Source organism: Filicampus tigris, chromosome 6 (genome assembly GCF_054856515.1).
Source record: "Filicampus tigris isolate MCC_2025a chromosome 6, RoL_Ftig_1.0, whole genome shotgun sequence".
In the NCBI taxonomy this organism is placed as follows: Eukaryota; Metazoa; Chordata; class Actinopteri; order Syngnathiformes; family Syngnathidae; genus Filicampus; species Filicampus tigris.
The window spans coordinates 26,267,459-26,292,476 of record NC_141222.1 but is presented as its reverse complement, the minus strand read 5'-3'; the positions used below and the strand labels follow the sequence as shown (position 1 = coordinate 26,292,476).

Here is a 25,018-nt window from a genome sequence, read left to right as displayed (position 1 = left end):
ACCCAAATGGACAGTTTTTACCTGCAAAAGGAAAATAAATTAACCAAATATCTTTATATATTGTACATTTTAAAAATTTCTTCAAAAACTGCAACTGTGCACAATGTTCTGTGTTAATTTGGAGGTTGAACATGGTCGTAGTGAAGTAAAATCCGCATGAGCACTGTGGATGTAAACTGTATACAAACAAATACGTTTTTCCTGTCGACCTAAAATTTTTGGGGGGCGTAATGCCTTTCTTCAAAATGGCTACACACTACTGTACTTGATTTTAATCTGAAAGTAATAGAAACCAATTAGGATTTCACACAGACTAAAATGCTAAATAAAATCCATATGAACAAAAGACTGAAGCAATGAAGTTTTAAAACGTACAGATGTAAGTTCGGATCTATTCAAATTTCCAGTTAAAAATCATTGTTGCTTTTTTTTTTTTTTTTTTTTTTTTATCTCTTGTCATTTGCAGCTTGTCAACAAATGCAAAACATCCAGGAGCTGAATTGCACAATAGAAATTACATTGTTAAATCAATTTTATATCAAAGTAACTACAACCGAGTCGTATGGTCCAATATTTCCCATATCATTGGTCCCAATTTGTCCCATTAAAAAAAAAAAGCTTTTGGAAGGGGTAACCTGTGTGTAGTGAATCCTTGTTGACCACTGGGTGGCACTGTGGGCCTTAATGGAGGCACTGAAAGGACTGAGCAGATGTGTTTACAGTCCATGTTCACATCACGTATGTAACGTCATCCTTAATGGACGCGGCATACACAAGAAGATTAATTTATTTTAACCCCTGCACAGATTATCGTCCATTATTCCAGTCATTCTGTAACATTTATCGGCCATTCTTGTCGTGTGTGCGTGTGCGCGTCTGTGGCATCGCGCACGTGTGCGTCCATGTGTGTTCTTTCTGCCAGGGTGACATCACTTCCTGTCGTCAAGGCCAAAGGTTGCTAAGCAACTTGGCACTCTGTCAGAAAAGATGCTTCGCACTCTATTGTGCCACCTCTTCTTGAGTGTGTTTTCAAGATACTCCAGCTATCTTCTATGGCTTAGGCAGCTAGGACATTTTTTTGAAAATTGATCCCCCAAAGCCAGTTTCACTCATGAGTAGACCCACAAAAAAACTGTTAAAAAGCCATGACCGGAAAGAGACAGGGAGTCTGCCATCTTGATTGGAAGTGGCCATTTTGGGTCAGTTTTTGACTTTTGGAGTTGAAAAGAATTCAGCTACCAAAGCAGCTGATCTTAGGAACATTTCGTAGGCATGTCTATCATGAGTACAACCACAAAAAAAGTAAGAAGAAGTCACGCCCCAAATGACACAGGAAGTCTGCCTGTTTAATCGGAACACTAAATTATATCGCCATAGTGGCCATGATCTTTCTCAAACGGTTTAAATAGAATTTGGGAGACATTCCTATCATATTGACCAACCAAAAAGTCTCAAAAAGACACAAAAAGTCTGCTATTTTGGTTTGAAGAGTAGATTATGGCCCAAAAAGTCTTCGAAGCTATGACTGAAAAGAACAAGGAAGTCCACCTTTTTGGTTGGAAGTGTTCATTTTTGGTCAGCAGTTAAAAAGAAAAAAAAAATTGAGGATGCTAAATGCATTTGCGTTAGTTTCCATGTAATGAAATTAGCATCTTTGGACTAGATGTTGCAAATCATCAATTGTCATCTGGGACACATAACGATAAAGACATTTTGGCATCAAAGTTGGAAAAATTGTATATTTGTATATAGCATATTAAAACATAATTTCTTAGAAACAATTTTTACAACTTGAATGCTAACAACAATAATAATTCAATATTCGATAATCAAATAAATGACCCATACACATAATAATGTCACTGACTAAAGAAAAGATTGTTAAGCCATTTAGATGATAATAAGTACAAAAAGAACTTTGAAGATGTTAGTAAATAAAAATACAATGTAATAATACAGGTCATCATTTAAATAATAGACATTCTCGGGAAACCCCACTCAAACTGTAATTACAGTATGATCCTCCCCTGCTGTGAAAGCGGAAACTTTATGTTGACACCGACACCCCTCACCGTGTGTGTGTGTGTGTGTTTGTGTGTGTGTGTGGGGAGGGGGGGGTTGGTTGGTTGTGTGTGTGTGTGGGGGGGTGCGTGTGTGTGTGTGTGTGGGGTCCATTGACCGCTTCATGTGGCTGTGCAGTAACCAGGTCAAGTTAAGTGGTGTGTGCACGTGTGTAAAAGTGGGATGCGCCCTCAGTGGTCGCCATGGCAATTCTGCCGACTGATCAGCAGGTATTGATTGGACGTCGAATTCCCACGGTGGCCGTGTGCACGCGCGTGTTTGTGTGTGTGTGTGTCCGTGACAGCGGCATAGAATGAGGCACTTCCCGGTGATGCGATGGTTGCCATGGAAACGCACCCATGGGGGGAGACGGGGGGTGATAATAATGTTTGGCCTAGATACTCATCCTCGACCGATAACACAGGGTGTGTGTGCGAAACGGCATCTGAACACGGCGCGGTGACAGCGACGCAGTGAAAAATGCATGAAATGAGTCCATGTAAGCAGAATGAAAGAGACTTGCATGAGTTTATGGAACACGCACGCACGCACACACACACACAAGGAGTGGTAGAGGGTGGGATGACATCATCATCCGGAAGATTCTCGGAAGCGTGCCTTTGTTGATTATATAACACGGATACCCTTCCTCCAAGACAGACTCCCTTGCAAAATGTAGTAGCGAGTGCATTTGAACACACACCAGCTGTTGCTAACCAAACCATCAGCGCCTGGCCAGGGCACGGAAAAAGATCTGCCCACTGAATGAAAGGTGGCCTCTTTTGCAGTAAACACGTTTTAAAGGGGATCGTGCATTATGTGAAAAAAAAGCAGTCTGTGAAACAAATGAAAAAAAAAACAAAACTGAGAATTAACAAATCTATCTATCTATCTATCTATCTATCCATCTATCCATCTATCTATCTATCTATCTATCTATCTATCTATCTATCTATCTATCTATCTATCTATCTATCTATCTATCTATCTATCTATCTATCCATCCATCCATCCATCCATCCATCCATCCATCCATCCATCCATCCATCCATCCATCCATCCATCCATCCATCCATCCATCCATCCATCCATCCATCCATCCATCCATCCATCCATCCATCCATCCATCCATCCGTAAAAAACTGTAAAAACCAAATAACTCATACAGTATACGTAACAACCAGCTAACTACCTAATAACTACAAAACGACTTCCTTGATCCAAACATAACTAACTAACTAACTAACTAACTAGCTAACTAACTAACTGTGAGGCAAACATTACCAATCCTACAAATGGACCTACTAGATGACTAACTGACTGACATTTATATAATTAGCATGTAACTAACTTGTTGGTAACTAACTGTGATCCAAACATAACCAATCGTATCCCCCCCCCCCCCCCAAAAAAAAATCATCATGCTGAGGATTAATTATGTCATGTTATTAGCTATATGACAAAAAGAAAGTTTTTTGAACCGTTTCAATGCTGTCCTTAGGTTTGTGTGTGTGAGTACATTCAAACACAGAGCCAGAACATTTTCTTCTCTGCAAATGCAAATAACGCTAACCCCCCCCCCCAAAAAAAACACAAAAAAACCCCGCAAACTTGCAGCCCGCCTGCCCATCGGAATAAACAATGAGAGAAACTAGCTATTAATATCCCAGCCGGCAGCCGGTGGACATTTTCCTCTGCCATAGAAACAAATTGTCACCTGATAGCGTTTAGCCGAGGCGTAGCGAACGCTAACGACATGCTAATCCTCTTCGCCGCTGTCAACATCACACTCCAAATTCCAAGCGGGAGTGATGGATGCAATTATTCACAAATTCACAAACCTTCATTCTGCAGAGGAGGTCTTTGGTTTGAGGGTCTTTTGTGGGATTATGGTCTGTCACTGCAGTCCAGCATCGTTTCCCGTCTCATTAGGGTGTCCCGTGACGGCCCAGAGCGTCTAATCTTCTCTTCTTCATCTTCCTCGTGAGTTCGTCTGTAAAAAAACAATGCTAACGAAACATGATGACATGATAACATCAACACCATAATCCAACTTTTAAAAGTAGACTTCACCGAAATGGAATGGCTTCTTACTTGGACCTGGACAAACTAATGGTTCGCAAACACTTAACTAATCCTAACCCCTGAAACCAAGCATAATATGATCAAAATTTCACTGAATGATATCTAACAAATGAAATAGCACACCTAGCTAAAAAAACAAGCAGCGCATAAAACATAACTCAATGGACAATGTAGCAAACTAAGTAACCTTTCACTAACGCAAAAAACAAATGACCAAAAACCCAAACGAACGTACGCAATAAACTATATCAACTGAAGTAATGCGTTAACCGAATGAAGAAACAAAACTACACAACAAGCAGTGATCAAAACATAACCAAATGAGCGAAGTAGTAAGTAAACCAACATAACCAACTCAAGGAACTCACAACCGTACTAACACATTGATGACCTCACTATCAATCCGACTAAATAACTGGCGGTGATTCAAACTTACGGTAATTGAATTAATTGATCAAAGTAGCAAAGTACAGTCATGCATTTAACTAACTCATTAACGAGTTAGCTAACACATTACATGAACAAACTTACAAACAAACAAGTACCGATTGAATTAACACACTAAAACTAAATAACCGACAAATACTAAGTGAACTACCTCATTAGATGACCAAACCGATGCACTTGCTAACTACCTAGCTAACCAATTGATATTAAACATAACAAATGGCCAAACGGACTACCTAACCAACAAGTTAGCTAACAATTGAAATAAACAAAACAATCAGTAAATGAAATGACCAACAAAAATGTACTAGCTAAGTAGCTAACCAACTTTGATTGAAACAAAACAAAACCGACTAACTGGTCAAACTGAGAAAGCTATAATGTTAGCGTAAGGAGTGAGTCATTACCGACGGATAATAGCGGATGCTAAAAAAAACAAACTAAACAAACAGTGATCAACACAACAAAATACAAACAGACTAACCAATTAATGAGTGAGCTAACACAAACTGTAAATAACTCTGTAGTATTAAACGGAATAAAAACAACTTTGGTAGCACTGATGTGTACAGTACAGTTTATTTGAGAGAGTGAGCAGTGGCACTGGAATAGTTGTGCTGTTTGCTTCCCTAAGTGGGATCCAGGGACCACCGGTGGGTTCCTGAGGGACCCTCATCGAGCCTCCAGGAAACTGAACGATTGCAGCGGTCCACTTACGGTAATTAAAAACAAAAGCAAAACATTAGCAACAACTCTGCGGTACAGTTATTGTGCCATATGTGTAAACGACATCATTTTGTCTGTTTTTTTTTTTTTTTTTTTTTTTTGCAGCTTGCGGGCAAGCAGATTTATTGTAAATAAACATGGATATATATATTTATTTTTTTTTTTTTTTGGTAGGCGGGAGCTAACCCCCGTTTTTTCATGGAAAACACTTATTGATAGTTTATGCCCGCTCCTCCAAGAGGGGTCCAGTGTATTATAATTTTACAAGGATTATTATTGTGAATGAACACATTTTTATTGCACCTTAAGGTGCGGTCATCTTACATTAATGAGGATTATAGTAAATGAACTTGGTGTTATCGTGAATGACCGTGAATTCTTCATCATGTAACCGTAAAGTAGAATCACAACAGGAATTCATCATAAACTCAACTGAATTGATCGTAAATCAACACCACTTGATTGGAAATGGAAATTTGCAGTCAAAACCAAACCATTGGTACCATCACTGCGGAACGATGCAGTGCAGTTATGGCGTTGCGTTGTGTTTGAAATGTAATAATTGCGTGTTTTTTGCAGCTGTCTGTCAAAGGCAAAGCAGGGTCGATGCGGATTGACAGGCGTCATGGCGAACTCTGACACCTCACACATCTGTGCGGGGTCACCAGCCTGGACAGATGTGCGGCCAGGATTTGTCATCTTGGACCCAGTGAAATGTCCTGTTTGCGCTCAGATGCTAAGCTAAATGCTAAAAGTTGTGGTATTCATTCTATTCTAATTCTAATTCAACATGTTTTTAGCATACAGCGTGTCTTAACATATACAGTATTTATCAGACATGAACAATAATTTACTGTCATTTACTTTGTAAGAAAGATTGTAAATTAATCATTAGTTAACATGGTTTTATTATCAATTGAAATGAATTAACTATGTTGTTAGCTATGTTGTTATGGCAGTTATCGTGGATTTACCCTACATTAACATTATTGAGAGTAAATTGACAAAAAAATTGTTGAGTAAATTAACATGAATTGAATGTAAATTATCATGGACTGAAGATAAAATACTGTGGATTCACTGTTAATATGGATTTCTTACGAATGAATTTGGATTGATGTCAAATTTGGTTTCAAACCATCATGTCAACAGTCCGTAGTTATGCTATAGTTATCACCGCACACACGATGTCTGCTAACTTGTTTTTCGGCTTTGGTAGTGTGACGCTCTGAGTACAGCAGATTACATGGTAATATTGATTTGTAATTTGTCAATGTGGATTTGTAGTGTGGATTTGTTGTCAATTAACATGAGGAAATTGGATGTACTGTAATATTAGCATAACACTATCTTAATCTAAATTGGTGGTAAATTGACATTGATTCATCGTAAGTTGATCTAGCTGCAATTAACATATATATCTAATAAGCTAACGTGTTTAATGTTATAGCAATTTTAATGTTAATGTTTAATCGTTACTTCAACGGAAAACGGTTTCGCGTCCTTGCCGGAAGTTAAGCGAAAACCTCTTATTTTGAAGCTCACAGTGCGAGTGTATCCGGTTCTGCCTATCTCCTCGCTAGCTTGACTCTGTCTCTCTCTCTCTCTCTCTCTCTCTCTCTCTCTCTCTCTCTCTCTCTCTCTCTCTCTCTCTCTCTCTCTCTCTCTCTCTCTCTCTCTCTCTCTCTCTCCCCCTCCCTCCCTCTCACTGTCTCTCCGGTTCTCTCCCCCCGGTGCTGGTGAACTCCTCTACCTGACACCACAACGCGTCCGGCGGCTGAGGGGGCGCGCAAGCAGGCGGGGGTCGCACGGTCCTCTCTAACTTTACTGCCCCCCTCCCCCCTCACCACCCCTCTCTCGATCTCTTTTTGTAAAATTTTTTTTAATTTCAACTTCCCTTGCCCCATTGTGGACTTCCATGCAGATGTTTTTTTTTTAATTTTAAAACCAAATATTTGTGTAGGATTTGGAGTGAGCGCGCGTGAGGTGGGGGCTTCATGGAGCACCGAGGCACCCGGAGGAGCTGCGGGCGTGCGGCCGTCCCGCAGTGACCGATGGACGGACGCTGCTCCCCGGTAAGACCCGCCACCAACTTTTCGGTCTAATCGTTGACTTTTTCTACGTGTGTTTACCGTATTCGTTGTATTCATACGCCGGGTTGTCACTATTTGTGTCATACGTATAATGTGTTTAAAGTGGTTGTTTTGAATGCTTTTTGGAGAAATGTAAGCATTGTGTTGTTGGATGACTGTAGTGGATTAATTGTAAGTAATATGGCATTAAGCATTGCCTTCATCCTCTCTATACAATAATAATAATCTACTTTCACTGCTGTCTACAGTGCTGCTGATACCACAGGAAATAATCAAATATGCACAGGAATTGTTTTTTTGTGTTTTTTAAAAAATTACTATTATTATTTTTTTGGGAGTTAGTGTTGCAATTGATGGGTACAATTGCGGTTGGCCTTCCAAAGGAATTTATTGTAAATTGGTGTCATTTTGTCATATGTGAAACTGCATTTATTGTCAACATTCAAATATGTATTGTAAATGAACTTGGTTTTGATGTAGTTCTACGTTGTTCTATCGTAAATTGACAGATTTGTTGGTAATACATCATAAAAATCAGAGATGGGCATTCCATTCCAGGGACGGAACGGTCCGTCCATCCATCCCGGACGGACACCTTTTTTGTGGATGGATGGACGGAGGACGAGAAGTCTTTGAAAAGGGCAGAAGTGGGTTTTCGCCCGTCCCTCTATTTGTCCCTAACCGGGTCAAGTGCTGACTTATGTGTTGTGTTGGGTTCTTTTAAAAAGTAAGACCACTGTTCTCTTCTGAGATACCTGGAGCCGCCTCAATTAAGTGCCGCCACAACACTTTTCATGTGACTTCCCTGCAGTAACATTGCACAGGCATAGTCTGCCCTCTAGTGGTTCAACACATGTAATACCATGGGATGATGCCACATGAGTCAGGACGCCATTTCACTGACTGACAAAAACAAGCCCAGCCTGTCTTGTGTGCGTAATCCGGGATAAGGTATGTATTGGGCGTAGGAAAACGGTGGATTAGCAATTTTGTTTTGTTATGTACCTTATCCCTTTGCGTGCGAAGTATGTTCTTGTGTGGGACATCTTTAGACCGTAAACATCTCTGACAGCGTTGACGTGCACTTAAACAGCCGGGAAGTGGAAGTCTTTAGTTTCCTCCTAAAAGAACCTTGCGTTATTTCGCAAGAACGTAAGATCGGAATTGCTTTAAAAAGACGAGGACGGACGGGGTCGGAGGACGATTGTTTTGATGAATAATGATGGAGGGACGAGGACGGAAGGGTACCCAGTTCGCGGCTGGAGGACGGACCGGCAAAAAAGATTAAAGTGGCCATCTCTGATAAAACTATTCAAAATGATCATGGTTTTATCATACCAAACTACGACAATTTATTGTAAAGAGCATGAATTTAGTGTAAGTTTTATCGTAAATTAGCATATTTGTTGAAGACAGATTTAAGCAGGTTGACAGGGATTTATCTGTCATTTAACGTGGTTTTGCCATAATTTGACAGATTCGTCGGAATCATAATGTCAATATGTTGTCATTTAAAATGGATTTATCGTCGGTTCACATGGAGATATCGTAAATCAACATGGCTTTATCGCAAGTCGTGGCTTCATTGTAGCCGTTTGTTGTTTTTAATTTTTTTTTTCTTCTGTAAATGAACAAGAATTTATTCTGAAATGATGTGCATTTACATGGATTTGCAGGTATTTGACATGGTTTTGTTGTAACTTGACGGATTGGATCATGTCATGTGCGTAGCGTTAATTAACGTCACTTTATCGCAAATGAATAGGGATTTATTTTCAAGGAACAAGGATGTATCATACTGTAATTTAACATTGATACATCCCAAATTTATATGTTGTTCATAAATTCCTCATATGTTAACATGGATTTATTGTAATGTAACGTTGAACTTGTTGTTAGTAAATTGGCTTGATTTTAAATTGGCCCGGTGATATCGTAAATCACTTGATCGTAAGTGAACACGGATTTTTCGTAAATTGATGTCGATTAGTCGTTAATTAACATGGCTTTATTGGAACCTACCGTAAAGTTTATCTTAAGGTTGTTAATGAACCTGGATTTTTTTTTTGGGGGGGGGGGGGGGGGGGGGGGGAACGGATGTCGTGATTTGGTCAAATAACAGAGTGGTCAACATGTTTTTAGCCGAAGAGAACATACATTTTTTGTTCATCGACATGGATTTAGAATAAACGGACATGGATTGATTGTAAATGAACTTGGATTCATTGTAAGTTAGTGTACATTGATCATGATTTAACGTGGATTTTTTTTGGTGTATACATAACCAGACCGTACTTGCAGTAATCGTGTTGATTTTTGTGGATATTCCGCAAGTTGAAATGAATTGATTTAAAAAACATGAACGTGCATTTGTCGAGAGTTCCCACAGATTTATTCAAGTAAGTTCACGCAAATGTATCTTTTGTCAGCATACATTTACACTCAATTGACAAAGGCTTCTAGTAAATTCGCGCGGATTCGAGCTGAAAATAACATAACGTGGATTTATCGCATATCGATGGTGCGCTCGCCTTGCTCGCGCCGGATCGTCGTGGTTTATGCAGTGTTGTTGCTTGTCAAGATAAAGTGTACTTGTCTGCCATTGTCAGCACTGTTTTTCAAGTCGTTTGAAAGCATTCCTTGGTATGCTTTTAACTGCGCATTCTGCAACGTGCGCGTGTGCGTGCGTGCGCGCGCGTGGAATGGCTGACTGATGTCCACCCAACAGCTTGCATCGCACCCCACCAAAAAAAAAAAAAAAAAAAAAAAAAGGGAAAAAGCCTCAAAGTGAAGCAGCTCTGGAATCCTCGCTGGCTTCCAGGCTCCATGCCCGCCGCGTCATACCAACACGCACACACGCACACACACCGTCTATGGGTGTGTGTGCGTGTGTGTGCATGAGTGCATCTCATTATGTCGCTCAGTCTTTTTTTTTTTTTTTTTTTTAAAAAAAAAAGCAAGTGCCAGGTCTCCTGCGCTAGAAGTTAACTTGATAATAATTGGCCATACACTTCATTCTTATCCGTATATACTTATTGTATACTGCTTATATATTAGTATATACTCAATATACTGCATATACAGTATACACAGACTATCTATATTCTGTACGTTAATCTATTCACGTCATGATTTTTGACTGCAACGAACATTTGAAGAATTGCCGCTATTGTAACGAGAAAATGAAACAAGAAGTTGATATTTCAACCCGCGCAAAATATTTAATGACGTAGATTCGGCAAGCAAGTTAAAATATTTGTCGTAAGTTAATCGTACTGTAAGATAACGTGGATTTCTCATGTTAGCACAATTGATTGCGTGTGCACGAGGATTTATTGTAAGTTGGATAAACTCAAAACTAACACAATTTAGTGTTGTTAGCTTGTTTAGCAAATGCTTATCGTACCTCAAGGATTTGTCGTAACTTCACACGGATCTACTCGATGTTAACGTGGATTTCGTGTAACTTATATTTATCGTACATCAACGAGACTTAATTGTAAGTTCCCTTGGATTTATCAAAAGTGAACATGAATTTATTGTGCGTTAACGCGGATTTACAGTAGCGGAATTTATGGCGCGATAACAAGAATGTATTTTCGGTACTCATTGCGATTAGCATATCGTCGCCGTCCTGTGAAAAGCGTTTACGTCCATTTTTGTTTCCCATTTTTCGTATTTTTACGCGAATGGTGTTTCCGTGTTACAGACGTCGCGTTAACATGAAGAAGAAAAACGAATCCAAAATTGGACATCAGTGTTTTTCACAGGACGGCGATGATATACGGTGAAATGAACACTTATTTATCGTATCTTAACATTATGCCTGATTTAGCTTTAATTCAGATGATTGCAAATGAACGCAAAAAAATAACGTGGATGAGAGTGATTTATTGAGAATGAAATCGTCCTTTTCATACATTAAAAAAAAAATAACACTGGGGGAAACCAATTTTTGTTCAGTTAGGTCTGACAGCTGTTTAATTTACAATTATTTTTGGGGTGCCGAATCCAAAACTAATCTCAGTTTCTCTCTATCACGTCAACTTTTTGAGCTCTAGGACCCCCATTTTCTGAAAAAAAAAATAAAAAATTGTGTGTATGTATGTAAATAAAACACCAAGACGAATAGTTACAATCTTCCAAAATTTAAAAAAAAAAAAATGCATAAAATGAAACGGAATCTATAACGGTATGCCCGTGGTTGCAAGGAGAAAAAAAGAAAAAAAAAAAAAAGAGAAAAGCCAGCGCTAATCCTCTTAATTCCTTCGATGCTAGTTTTGGCTGTCTGCAGATATTGAGTCGGTCGTTGGGAGCTCCACACACCTCTCACCGCATTCCCTCAATTAGGACTGCACAAACAAGTTATGACGTAACCGTAGACGATTCCAGTCCTTATAAACGGGCACGTCTTACTGAATTCAACCTGGATTGGATCCTTCATTGACAAGCCTTGATTGTAAATCAACATGAGTCTTTTTGGAAGCGAACGCACACGATTCATCCTACCGAACAAGAACTGAAGTTAAATACGGTAGCATATACGGCCCATTTTTTGTTTGCTAACATCCTAATCCAAATCAAGGTCACGTATTCCTTCCCACCCCCTCCGTTTCTTCTCCCGGCCTGTAACGCGAGGGCCCGCTAAGCTTCCCCGTCTCTTTGTTTACTCTCTGTGTTTGCCTTCTTCGGAGATTCCGCGTTTCCCGGACACGACGCTGCACTTTCACTCCCGAAAAGCATTTCCCGCCGGCAATCGACGTACCGATCGTTCCTCGGAGGGATCCTGAATCCTCACCGTTGCCGCCCCTTCTTCCAGGTGGCCCCGGTCATGACCGACCCCCCGGAGCCGGAGCCGCAGGACGGGGGGCCCTCGCCGGAGCGGGACCAGGAGGGCGGGGTCAGGCTGCACGTCTTGGAAGGGGAGGGCCAAGGGAGGAGTGAGGAAGAGGAAGAGGAGGAAGCCAAAGAGGACCAAGAGGAGCTGCCGTACCCCTCGCTAGCCCCCGTGGTTCTGTTGGCGCTCTCGCAAACCAGCCCGCCCAGGTCGTGGTGCCTTCGAGCTGTGTGCCACCCATATCCTTACACCGCCCGCTTACCATTCACATCAGCCATTTATCGTGACTTCTCCCGGGCATTTGTTGTTTTTTTTTTTTCCGACTTCATTCCAAACAGCCGCCAAAAGGCGAGGAGTGACCGGGGGTCATTTTTGAAAGTGAGAGCGACTTTTTGGTACCTCCCAGTTTGAGACGCACTTCGGAAATAACGCATTTGCTTCAAATATTGCGCAAAGATTGCGCATAGCCAATTTGGAATGTCCTGAAAAAAGAAGGAAACTTTTGGCGCGCTGAGCGACAGACATCCGACAGGACATTTTAGCGTCGCCGCGGCACGGTTTACACCGCGTGAAAATGCGAACCGGATCGGATTTAAAAAAATGTTTTTTGCCCATATGCGACCTGTATCTGATTTTTGTTTTGTTTTTATGAGAGTCTGAACGGCTCGATTCCGATTTCTTCAAATTCATACGCCGTCCTCGATCGGATACGTATCCGATTTTTTTTTCAATGCGGCCGAGGTCCGAACGGCCGGGTCGGGTCGCATCTACCCGACTTGGCATGACGATCGGACCCCGCGTGGCGTGCGATGTGATGTAAACACGCCAAGCCAGGCGCCTTCGCGTTTAGTCCGGCTGTAAACACGCCAGGGATGTGGAATGTGTGCGTGTTCAGGTATTTCCTCAAGATGCGTTAGCCTCGGGTGAAAAAAAAGATGGCTGATTGGATGTTTCCATGGCGACCGGCCTTAATGAATCTCCTGGGTTACGCATGCCTGTCAGTGTGGCGTTGAACATTTTTTTTTTTTTTTTTTTTTTTGAGGTCACAAAATGGAATACTTCATTTGTGTGTGTGCGCTCCCGTCTGAAATATGAATGACATCATTGCGTTGAGTTAAATAAATGAAAGACAGGAAGTACAGTTGAAAAAAAAAAAAAAAAAAAAGTAGCGACTCTTTTTATACTCATTTTTGATCCAATGTCAAGATACGAGCATGGCTTGGTTTCAAACGGACATTTTGAAACCCTACCTATGTTTTGAAACCTTTACCTTGGCTTGACACCCTACTTTAAAACCATACCTCTTACTTGGAACCTTCTGGTTTGAAACGTCATCTTTGGCTTTAAACCCGAATCCTTGTTTGAAACTAACCAGGGCTTTAAACTTGAATTTGAAACCCTAACCCTGGCTTGAAGCCCTACTTTGAAACCGTAACATTGATTTTAAGCCCTAACCTTTTTTTTTTTTTCAAACCCTAATGTAGCTTTGAACTCTCATTGGATACTAACCTTCATTTCAAACTAAACTAACAAACCTTGGCTTGAAACCCTAATGTCGGTTTTAAACTTCAACCCACTCTATTTTGAAACCCTGACCTTGATATGAAACCCCGACCCTGACTTCAAAACCTCATTTCAAACCACGCTTGAAACCCTAACCCTGTTTTTGAAACCCTAACCCTGATTTCAAAACCTCATTTCAAACCACGCTTGAAACCCTAACCCTGTTTTTGAAACCCTAACCCTGATTTCAAAACCTCATTTCAAACCACGCTTGAAACCATAACCCTGTTTTTGAAACCCTAACCCTAGCTCCAAACCCTACTCTGAAACCCAAATGTAAATTTCCAACTGCAACCCCTTGAAACTTGAAACCCTAACCCTTTCTTTGAAACCCTAACCCTAATTTCAAAACCTCATTTCAAACCACGCTTGAAACCCTAACCCTGTTTTTGAAACCCTAACCCCAGCTCCAAACCCTACTCTGAAACCCAAATGTGAATTTCCAACTGCAACCCCGTGAAACTTGAAACCCTAACCCTTTCTTTGAAACCCTAACCCTAGCTTCAAACCCTAATTTGAAACCCCAACCTTGACTTTTAAATGTAATTCGAAACCCTACCCTTACTTGAAGCCCCGGATTACTGTACAGCTGTCCAAGTACTTTTTGATGCTAACGTGAGTTCTTCTCTAACTTGTGGCTTGTGACACACACACACGCGCGCGCGCGCGCCGCACACACGCGCACACGCGCGCACACTGGCGGGGAATCTCCTACGGAGAGTTCTCTCTTTGGAGGAATCACCCGGTTGCCTAGCAACTCTGGCGTGACGGCCTCACTTCTGCTCGCCTATTTGCGTGTAGCTCAGCTGGGACGCGCACACACACACACACACGCGCGCGCACCCCCCCCCCCCCCCACACACACACACACGTACGCACGTGTGTATATGTTGGCATAATCAACAGTAGAAGCACTGTGTGGATATGTTTTAAATGCTAAGACGGACATGAAACCTCAATTTGAAACCCCACCCACGCTTGAAACCCGACTTTGAAACCATAGACCTGGCTTCAAACCCTAATTTGATATACCAAGATAAAACCCTAACCCAAGATCAAAACCCTACTTTAAAATCACAAACTTTGCTTCAAACCTTATTTCAAGCCCTAATTTGGGTTTACACCCCCAATTTGAGACCCCTAACCCTAACTTCAGCTTGAAACCCTACTTTGAAACTAAAACCGTTTCGTACCCTAATTTGAAAACCTAGATTTGACTCGAAACCCTAATTTGAACCCCCTAACCTCTATTTGAGACTTTAACCCCAGACTTGAACTCCTAATTTGAAACCAAAAACTACCTTGAAACCTTAACTTTGCCTTGAAACCCTACTTTAAAACCACAAACTTTATTTCACACTTGAATTTGAAACCCCAACCTTTTCTCAAAACCCTGATTTGAAACCCTAACCTCTGCTTGAAACCCTGCTTTCAAACGATTTACAATGCTGCAACTATTAGACGTTGTTTCCTGAGGTGCCGCTCTCATGTACTGCTCCTTTACTGCCACATGTGAAACACGCGCGCGCGCACACACGCGCGCACACACACACACACACACACACCCCCGACACACACACCCGACACACGCGCTAAGTTATTCATCACGCCATGAAACATTCAGGGTGTTTCCTTTTGTTTATGCGAAAAGCTGCTTTCTTCTTGTCCTCCATCCCTCTTATTTACTTTTCTCTCCTCCTCTCTCTTTCTCTCTCTCTCTCTCGCTCTCTCGTTCTCCATCCATCCATCCATCCGACTTAATTGGCCGGAGCTGAATGGCTGCCGGTGGTCTCGATGAAGACCCCGCCGTGCCCACACGTGGTCCCACTCAAAGTAGGCTGAAGCAGTCAACCCACTTCCCCCCCCCCGTGCCACCGATTCCCCCCCCCCCCCCCCCAATTAAGGTGATTGCAGCGTGTTGCCGTAGTAACCGGGTGACAAGGGTGGTGCTCGAGGGGGGGAGATGGTGACAAATTGACAGAAACGCCCCCCGCCCCCCCCACACACACACATGCTCATGTATTCAAATGCCTACTTGAAACCCTACTTAGAAATCCCAAACTTTGCTTCAAAGCCCTACCTTGAAACTTGAACCCTGGTTCAAAACCTAACCTCGTCTTGAAACGCAAATTTGAAAGTGTGACTCTGCCTTCACACCGTAATTTGAAACCCTAACCTGTGTTTTTAAGACCTATAATCCAGGCGTGATACCCCACTTTGACACTGTAACTTTTGTCTTCAAACCTTAATTTTGCCTTCAAACCTTAATTTGACCCTAACTCAAGCCAGGTTTGAAACCCTGACCCAGGCTTGAAACCCTAACCCTGTCTTCAAACCCTTGTTTGAAAACCTAATCTGGATTTGAAACCGTATTTGGAAACCTTAACCATACTTCAAACCATACCTTGAAACCACAACACAGTCTTCAAACCCTAATTAAGCCTAACCCTATTTTGCGCTTCACACCAACATTTGAAACCCTAACCAATGTTTTAAAGCCTATTATGAAATCCTAAACTTGTCTTCAAACCCTTGTTTGAAATCCTAAATCAGGCTTGAAACCCCAATTTAAAGTCCTAATCGTGGCTTCATATTCTTTATTTGAAATTCCTAAACCTTGTGTGAGGCTATTTGAATTTTGTCGCTAACCAAAACAGCAGTACCTACCAAAGTGTGTATAAAGTCCCCAGAGTAAATCATTTTTAATGTCGAGTTTCTTTTTCCCCCTCTCTTTTTTAAGTAGTTTTTTTTTTTTTAAGTGATGAAATACTAATTGAGCTAATTGTTCTTGATTGCCCTCTCAGGAAACATTTTGTCTGACTAATCGTTCCCAGATTTGGCCAAAAGTAGAACAAGAAGCTCACAGGAGTCTTTTGAAATTTGAAATGAAATTTGTCTACCATGAGGAGACTCACGAAAAAGTCTCAAGAAGCCATGCTTGAAAAGACAAAAAGTCTATCATTTTAGTTCGAGTCAACGATTTGAGGCTTTTTTTTGGGCCTTTTGCTCTGATAGTCTATCATGGTCGGACATACAAAAAAAAGTCTGAAGAAATCAAGACCAAAAAGACACGTGAAGTCGGCCATTTTCTTTTGAAGCGGCCGTTTTGGCTCGGTAGCGCCCTCCAGAATATTTCAAAGAATTCACTCCCAGAAACTAGTGCCACTTAACAACATACAATTTCACGAGTAGACCCACAAAAAAAGTCTAAAAAAAAAACGTGCCCAACCCCCAAATAAGGAAGTCGGCCATTTTCTTTTGAAGCGGCCATTTTGGCTCGGTAGCGCCCTCCAGAATATTTCAAAGAATTCACTCCCAGAAACTAGTGCCACTTAACAACATACAATTTCACGAGTAGACCCACAAAAAAAGTCTAAAAAAAAAACGTGCCCCTCCCCCAAATAAGGAAGTCGGCCATTTTCTTTTGAAGGGGCCATTTTGGCTCGGTAGCGCCCTCCAGAATATTTCAAAGAATTCACTCCCAGAAACTAGTGCCACTTAACAACATACAATTTCATGGGTAGACCCACAAAAAAAGTCTAAAAAAAAACGTGACCCTCCCCCAAAAAAGGAAGTCGGCCATTTTCTTTTGAAGCGGCCATTTTGGCTCGGTAGCGCCCTCCAGAATATTTCAAAGAATTCACTCCCAGAAACTAGTGCCACTTAACAACATACAATTTCACGAGTAGACCCACAAAAAAAGTCTCAAAAAAACGTGTCCCTCCCCCAAAAAAGGAAGTCGGCCATTTTCTTTTGAAGCGGCCATTTTGGCTCGGTAGCGCCCTCCAGAATATTTCAAAGAATTCACTCCCAGAAACTAGTGGCACTTAACAACATACAATTTCACGGGTAGACCCACAAAAAAAGTCTAAGAAAAAAACGTGCCCCCTCCCCCAAAAAAGAGTCTTCCAATTGTCTCCAATCCGTACGGTATGCGTGCGGGTGTGCCTACCTCGCCTCAACACTTTGAAGCAAACGAAGGCGTCGCCCGATTGAAAAGCTCTCCGGCACGAGGGATGGCGCACAAAGATCACAAGTGATGCGAGCGGGTTTGATTCCTCATGTCCGCCTGACCTTTCCCACCTGTGCCGCCACCGTAGGAGGGACGCGCGGTGGCACGTCGCGGATGAGGGAGGACGACAAGTTTGGCGGCGAGCGTCAGGAGGCTTCGGCTCTGCTCGGCGAGCGCCTCATTACATAGAAGGAGACCTTTGGCGTCGTGTTTGCTCGACTCGTCCTCCTTGGCCGTCTTAACCCCGTTAATCCCTCCGTAACGCTGAGGTGCCGCTTTCCCGCCGCTCGCCTTGTCGTACCGCCGACTCCAAGGCCCAAAAGCCGTTTCTCTGTTCGTCGGGTAGTCCGTGCATTTTTTTTTTTTTTTTTTTTTTGGGGGGTTGGTTTTCTTTGGCGAACAGGTTGTGAGTCAATTCATCCATCGGGTAGCTTGCACGCGCCGATCTCCCATTTTGTTGACTAATCGATTTAAAAAAATGCTTTAATCTCCATCCCTTCGTTCCAAAATAGGGCGTTGTTTCAAATTGGGAGCACAAATGATTCGTTATCATTCAGTTCCAGGTTTGGACCTAAACGTCCGTCAGATCGTGGGCAAAAATGATCATTATTGTTTTCCAAGGTAAAATCAGGTGTTTGTAAACGTCTTATTTTGAAAAAAAAAATAAAATTAAATTAAACACAAACAATCAGTCTGCTTTCACCGAGGACTACAGAAATCTCTAATCTCTAAAATTCTGGGGAGTTGGACAACCCCTACATGATTGATTGATTATCAAAAATAATTATCGATTAATTCGATAATCGAGTTCATTCGTTTGTCTGTTTGTCAATCAGGTCAGCGAGGATGTCAGTCAGCCAGTCTGCTAGCTAGTTAAATAGTTAGTTAGTTTGTTCATCCGTCCGCTTGTCCGTTTGTCCGTCCATTGGGTTGTTGGTCAGTCATCACTGGTCATCGTCCGGCGGGTATTTTTTGGAGGGATGCTGCGTTGCGGTGTCAAAAGTCAGGCGGACGCTCCACTTTGCAGGGGTTTCAAATGAATAAATCGTCTCTTCTTTTGTCTCTGATTTGGCAATTTGGTGGGATCACCGTGTGCGGGAGTGACTCTCCCAGCCTCACCTCACCGACTCACTCCTCTATACTATACGGCTTCCTCTACCTTTACCTTTACCGCCATCCCCCTGCCCTTGGGCTCTCTCCGTCTCGGTGACGGTGTTAATTATTAAGGGAAGTCACAGTTTATCTGTTGGCTGACACTCGGGTTTCTGATACGGCTCTCTAACCCGCGGCCAAAATACGGCGGGGTGCTCCGAGAGAGATGTGAGAAGTTCAAGACGGCGGGAGGAATTGTATGGCGACGGGTGTAAAAAAAAAAAATAAAAAATAAAGAGCGGAATGGCGAGGAAAGGAAATAATTGGGCCGAGCGAGAGAGAGTGAGGCTCGAAATGTGTAAAAATGGCGGCAAAGAAAGTGCAAGGAGGAGGATAAGAGCGAGAGGACGTTCCCTGATGTGATGTTGAGTGATGGTCCCGCTGAGGAAATGAGTCCCCGCCTCATCCATCACTCGCACCTTGACCCTGGCCTGTCTTGTGTAGCTGGGTGTGAACGTGTGTACGTGTGTGCGCGAGAACTCGGTGTGCACTTGTTTAAGGCCTTTTATGGTGACACACAAATTGCATACTGTTAGTTTCTTCCGCTGTTGACTGCATGAAAGGCAACACTTTCAACCGAGGGTGGGAATGAATTTTAATCTCGCCACAACGTGGGGTCGTCACTAGGGATGTAGCGATTCACTCAAGCCCCGATTTGTTTCGATTTTCGGTTCCCCATTTTCGATTCGATTCCATTTTTCAAAAAGCATCATTTGATCTACGAATTCAAAATGTGCTACGCATCGGGAATGGAAAAAAAAAACATTTCGAGACACCATTTTCCAGATGAATTTAATCAACTCGATTTTCGATTCATCGAATTGCTTAATCGGGGCGGATCGATTTTAAACCAATTATCAATACATTTCGATTAATCGTTACATCCCTGGTAGTCACTAATTGAGGAAGTCGATGTACGGATCGGGTCAGGATAGCATCGTCATCACATAGACCAAGTTCGACCAAGATGTCACCTCGTACGGACGAGTTAGGATCGCTTCCTTTTTCATGGCTTTGCTGCCCTGCTCTGCCCACATTAGATGACTTAATAAAAAAAATAGAAAAATAAAGTGGCAATTTAGCATCGGCCATCTGTCGAAGACACCTGCTTCCTTTCGGGGCTCATTTGGGCGAATTTTCCTAGTAGGAATTCGCCAAAGTACAAAACCAGGAATCCACCCCCCAAACGTGTGGAGCAGGCGTCAGGACCCGATTGTCAATTGTGAAATGTGCCTAAAATGGCTGCTTCAAATCAAACTGACCAGCTTCCTGTTCATTTCTCAGCATGGGTGCCAGAGACACTTTTTTTTTTTTTTTTTTTTTTTTTTGTGTCTATTGCGATAGACATTGCCGCCAAATTTGGGATCCATTGGTGAACACGGCTCCGTTTTCCTAACCGTCCATACATTTACATCAGCTAAGACTTGCACTCGCCAAAAAGAGTGAGTTCTCAGGAATGTGGAGCCCCACCAAACGCCGATGAATTCATCACCGTAAACGAACGCAATCATTCCGAGAGGCCCTTCTCGCTCTGAAGGGCGCCGCTTCCTATTGTGTGCGCGAATGTGTGTTTGCGTGTGTTTACGTGCATCCGTTGCGTCGCGGCCCAGACGAGGCCGATTGTGAAACTCACAAGTCAGTTCCCACGGTGAGAGATGGGGGGGTTCCCATGGCAACCTGAGCACAGGGATGACACTGGATTACCCTCTCTCTCCCACTGTCCCTCTCTCTCTCTCTCTCTTTTTCACTTTGTCTCTCTATCTCGCTCGCTCGCTGTGTCTCAAGGGTGATAAAGGATTGTGCTCTCATTAATTTTTTCCGCCCTCTTGAGAGCAAAGTGTCCACAAAAGCGACCACGCGTGCGTGCGTGCGTGCGTGCGCGCGTGTATGTGGGGAGTCTGTGGACAATCCAGTCCGTTATGCATGCGTCCTTGCACATTCCTGTCTTCATTTCGACGCGATTTTGACTCTTTTATTTGTTACCCTCAGTTGTTTTTTTTTTTTTTTTTTTTTTTTTCCCTTCTTCTATTTATCACACTTCGGAGTGGAAGTGTGTCTGTGGGTATGACAGACTTACTTCAAATGCCCCTCACTTGCTCGCCCCCATCAAACGCCCCGCAAGTGTTTGATTGCCGGCTGCTTTGGTAGGCATGAATATTAAAAAAAAAAAGGTGTCAAAATGTCTCGTCACGAGTAGCAGGGCCTGTAAAGCAGGCAGCTACGCGTGTCTGTCATGAGTAGGGCAATTATATTCTTATACGGGTAGTCGACCGCCGCGATTCGCGGCCCGCAGATAGCGAAAGTCCGCATGAAATTGAAGGCTATTTAAATGCAATGAATTCTTTTAAAAAATGCTGATAAACACTGGCGGGGGGGGGGGGGGAGGTATCCCACCTTAAAAATTCTTTAAAAAATGCTGATGAACACTAAAAATGGGAGGAATGGATAGTCCCCCCAAATATATTCAAAACGTATTTGTTTATATATTTTTTTTCATATATTTAAAAAAATCTGTGAATATGCGAATGTATTTATATTTATCTTCATACGTATTATAGATATATACTGTATGTATATATATATATATATATATATATATATATATATATATATATATATATGTATATCTCTCTCTCTCTCTCTCTCTCTCTCTCTCTCTCTCTCTCTCTCTCTATACTCCAAGGACACCTGAATCTTTGATGTCGTCAAGGTTTCGCATTCACTAAAATCAACCGTGTCAAAATCTCTCGTCACAAGTTGCATACTTTTAAGTTTTTTAAGTCTCTGCGTTACCAGGCAAGTCAAATGGACTTTTTAAAAGCTTCCATTCCGAACAAGTTCATTTCGATGTCCCCGCCTTGATGGACGCGCGGCTTACCCTTTGACCGTAACGTCCTCCAGGATTGGTGGGAGTGGGGGGGGGGAGGGATGTTTGAGGGGGGTGGTGGGGGGGGGGGTGCTTCATTGGCTTGGATATAGATTGGGAAGCTTAATGAATGCAGATGCTCGGGAAGCAGGTCAGAACGGGTCACGGGACGCTTTGAGGAGCGTGCATAATAATGTGAAGAATCATTTGCTCCGAGCCGTGGAAAAAAAATGATCCGCGGCCCGCCGCGGCTTAGCCGAAACAGGAGAGTCGGAACGTCTGCATGCATTGAACGCTTTGATGCCAAATTCAGCAGCCCGCGTTACCTCCACCAAGGAATTTGATTTGCCAGCTTAAGCAAAAAAAAGACTCGGTTGACCGAGGACGGCTTTCAATTCAACTTTCATCTCGACTTTTCCTCCCACCTTTGTTAACGTGGCCAATTTTTCGTCGACATTTGCATGAATTTGAATGGCTGCATTCAGGTTTAGGCAGGCATAACTTGCAATGAATATGCTCCTCCATTAAAACGTTTTTTTTTTTTTTTTTTTTCCTACAGCAAATTAATGTCATTTTCATTTGGTTTAATTTTGATGACGGGGACGAATGAGGGTGCTGATAATCTTTTAAATACTGTATAGTAAATTCATGTACTTTGCATTTAATCGATTTCATTTTAATAATATATATTAGTAATGCAACATTTTTTTTTAAATCCAATTTTAATTTCATTTTTAATTTGAGGTCATTATGGGGCTAAATGATAAAACGACGAAAAATAGATTTTGAAACTTTGCTACTGTAAATCACTGAATGGTTTGAGTCCTGAATCCATGGAGGACATGCTAATTGAATACAAACCCAGTCAGGCTCTGAGGGCGGCTGACTTGGGTCAATTAGCGGATGCCAGAGTTCAAAGAAAACACGGCGAAGAGGCAGTTAGCTGTTATGCCGTAAGCTAATGGAATAAATTGAAGAAATGTACTGCCATTTTAATTCAATTCAATACTTCCATCCATCCGTTGTGCAGACCGCTTATCTTCACGAGGGTCGTGGGGTTGCTGGTGCCAATCCCAGCTGCCTTGGGGGCAGTAGGCGGGGTCCACCGCTGAATTGGTCGCCAGCCAATCGCAGTCAATTAAAACATTTGTTGTGTGTCGTTTTAATTTCATTTCGTCTTGGTTTGACATAGGCTCAGATCAAAATGATATTTAAATGCAGTTGATTCATATAGTTTTCAATCAATTAAATTGGTTTTTTTTATGCACAATCAAAGATATTTTTCAATTCAAAATATTTTTATGGTAAGGGTATTGTGGACTAAACTTCACAGCGGAATACCACAATTAAAAAAAAAAAAAAAAAAAAATAGCTTGGCATCTCTGGTCATTTCCATGCTAGTCATGAGCCATTTTGTTTTCATCAACATGCGGTATATCAATCGATACGCTTTGGAAAAAAATGGATGATGCAATTGACTTTTCGCTAATTGTATTGCTCTTGTTGTTTAGCATCTGTAACCTTTCCTATCATCACAGTTAAGATGAATTCCCTGTTGCATGTTTCTCATCACCGTCGCCTGCTCTTTCTTCGGATAATCAATAACTTATTGCTTTTCCTTATTTTTGTGACCATTAGTCTGTCTCTTTGTCCTAATTGTCCTGGCCAATACTGTTATCGATTGGCTTCTTTGTCGTGATCGATATTGCAATTGTGACCCTTGACCTTTCGCCACCTGGTTTGAGCGCGTCAGCATCTTGGCCATCCTGCTCAACTGCGTGACTCTGGGAATGTTCCAGCCCTGCGATGACACGCACTTCCTGTTGCAGGTAACACACACACGCACACGCATGCAAATAGATTTGGTAGGCAAGTTTATCATGAGGAGGCCCACCAAAAAGTCTCAGCAAGTCCGACGTTTTGTTTTGAAGCAACCACTTTAACTCGATAACGCCACGGAGAATTTTCGCCAGAATTCACTCCCTGAAGCCATTTGTACTCAGCGACATAACATTTGGTCGACTCGTCTATCATGAGTAGACCTACAAAAAAAAGTCTCGAGAAGCCGTGCCCAGGAAGCCATTTTGTAAGTTTCCAGCAGTCCTTCAAAACGGAACTTATTCGAACCATTTAAGGCTCATTTGGATTGTTTCCAGGGGTTATTTGAAATGCCAACCTGCCCTAAAGATTTTGTGCAGTCACTACTAATCTTAAATCAAATGTACTGGGTGCTGCTAAATAGTTAAGAATTGTACTTTTTGTCATGGTGTGTTGCCGCTGAATTTTGAGGAATCTAAACAGAAACATAGAATTCAGATATGAACTGCACAAGGTCACAAAAATGTCTGGCCCCTAAGATACTTTTTTTTTTTTTGGCAACATGAAATTTGGTTGACTTGGTTGGTTGTCTACCACGAGTTGACCCACAAAAAAAAAAAATCATGATCGAAAAGATAAAACAAAGATTTGATTTAAAGTGACCATATTGGCTCCGCAGCGCACTCCATAATATTTGGAAAGTGAAACATGAAATTTGGAAAGTACGTCCATCAGGAGTAGACCCACGAAAAAGTCACAAGAAGCCATGCCCAAAAAGACACAAAACGAGAGGCCCTTTTGTACTTTTTGTGCCTGGCTAATTTTTTTCTTTTTTCAAGAATTCATCCCTAGAAGCCAGTTCCACTTCGCAATACAAAAATTTGGTCGGTATGTCTATCATGAGTAGACCCACAAAAAGTCTCATGGAAACATGGCCAAAAAGCATTTTGGTTTGAAATATCCATTCTATGTTCATTTTGTGAGTTCCCAACAGTCCTTCAGAACCAAACTTGTCTTACAAAATTTTGCCTGGACAGAAAGGGTGAAGACATTACATTTTCTTCAAAGTATGTATACATAGAAAGGCAGCAAAATTTGATGGCTGACCAAACACTCGCCAAAACTCTGTTTTGCTGTGAGACTTTACGATCGGCGGTCAATGAAAGTTTCAGCTTCCTCCTCTTAGTCAGTTTTCACGAATACTCTGCGTGCGTGCGTGCAGGCACTGGACGACGGCATCTTTGTATTTTTTGCCGGGGAGATGCTGGTCAAGATGGTGGCTCTGGGGATCATCGGTCACAACGGTTACCTAGGCGACACATGGAACCGACTGGACTTCTTCATTGTCATCGTGGGGT

General features: G+C 42.0%; 1 protein-coding gene across 1 annotated transcript in view; it reads left to right on the top strand.

The window, feature by feature from the left end:
• The first annotated feature begins 7,226 nt into the window (after nt 1–7,226).
• Nucleotides 7,227–25,018, top strand: part of LOC147146494 (voltage-dependent T-type calcium channel subunit alpha-1H-like) — a 64,563-nt gene continuing 46,771 nt past the window's right edge. The window contains exons 1-4 of the mRNA XM_086033411.1: nt 7,227–7,394; nt 12,232–12,488; nt 23,578–23,671; nt 24,883–25,016. Of these exons, the coding sequence (XP_085889537.1) occupies nt 7,374–7,394; nt 12,232–12,488; nt 23,578–23,671; nt 24,883–25,016 (506 nt within the window). The 5' untranslated portion in view covers nt 7,227–7,373. The remainder of the gene's footprint in view (nt 7,395–12,231; nt 12,489–23,577; nt 23,672–24,882; nt 25,017–25,018) is intronic.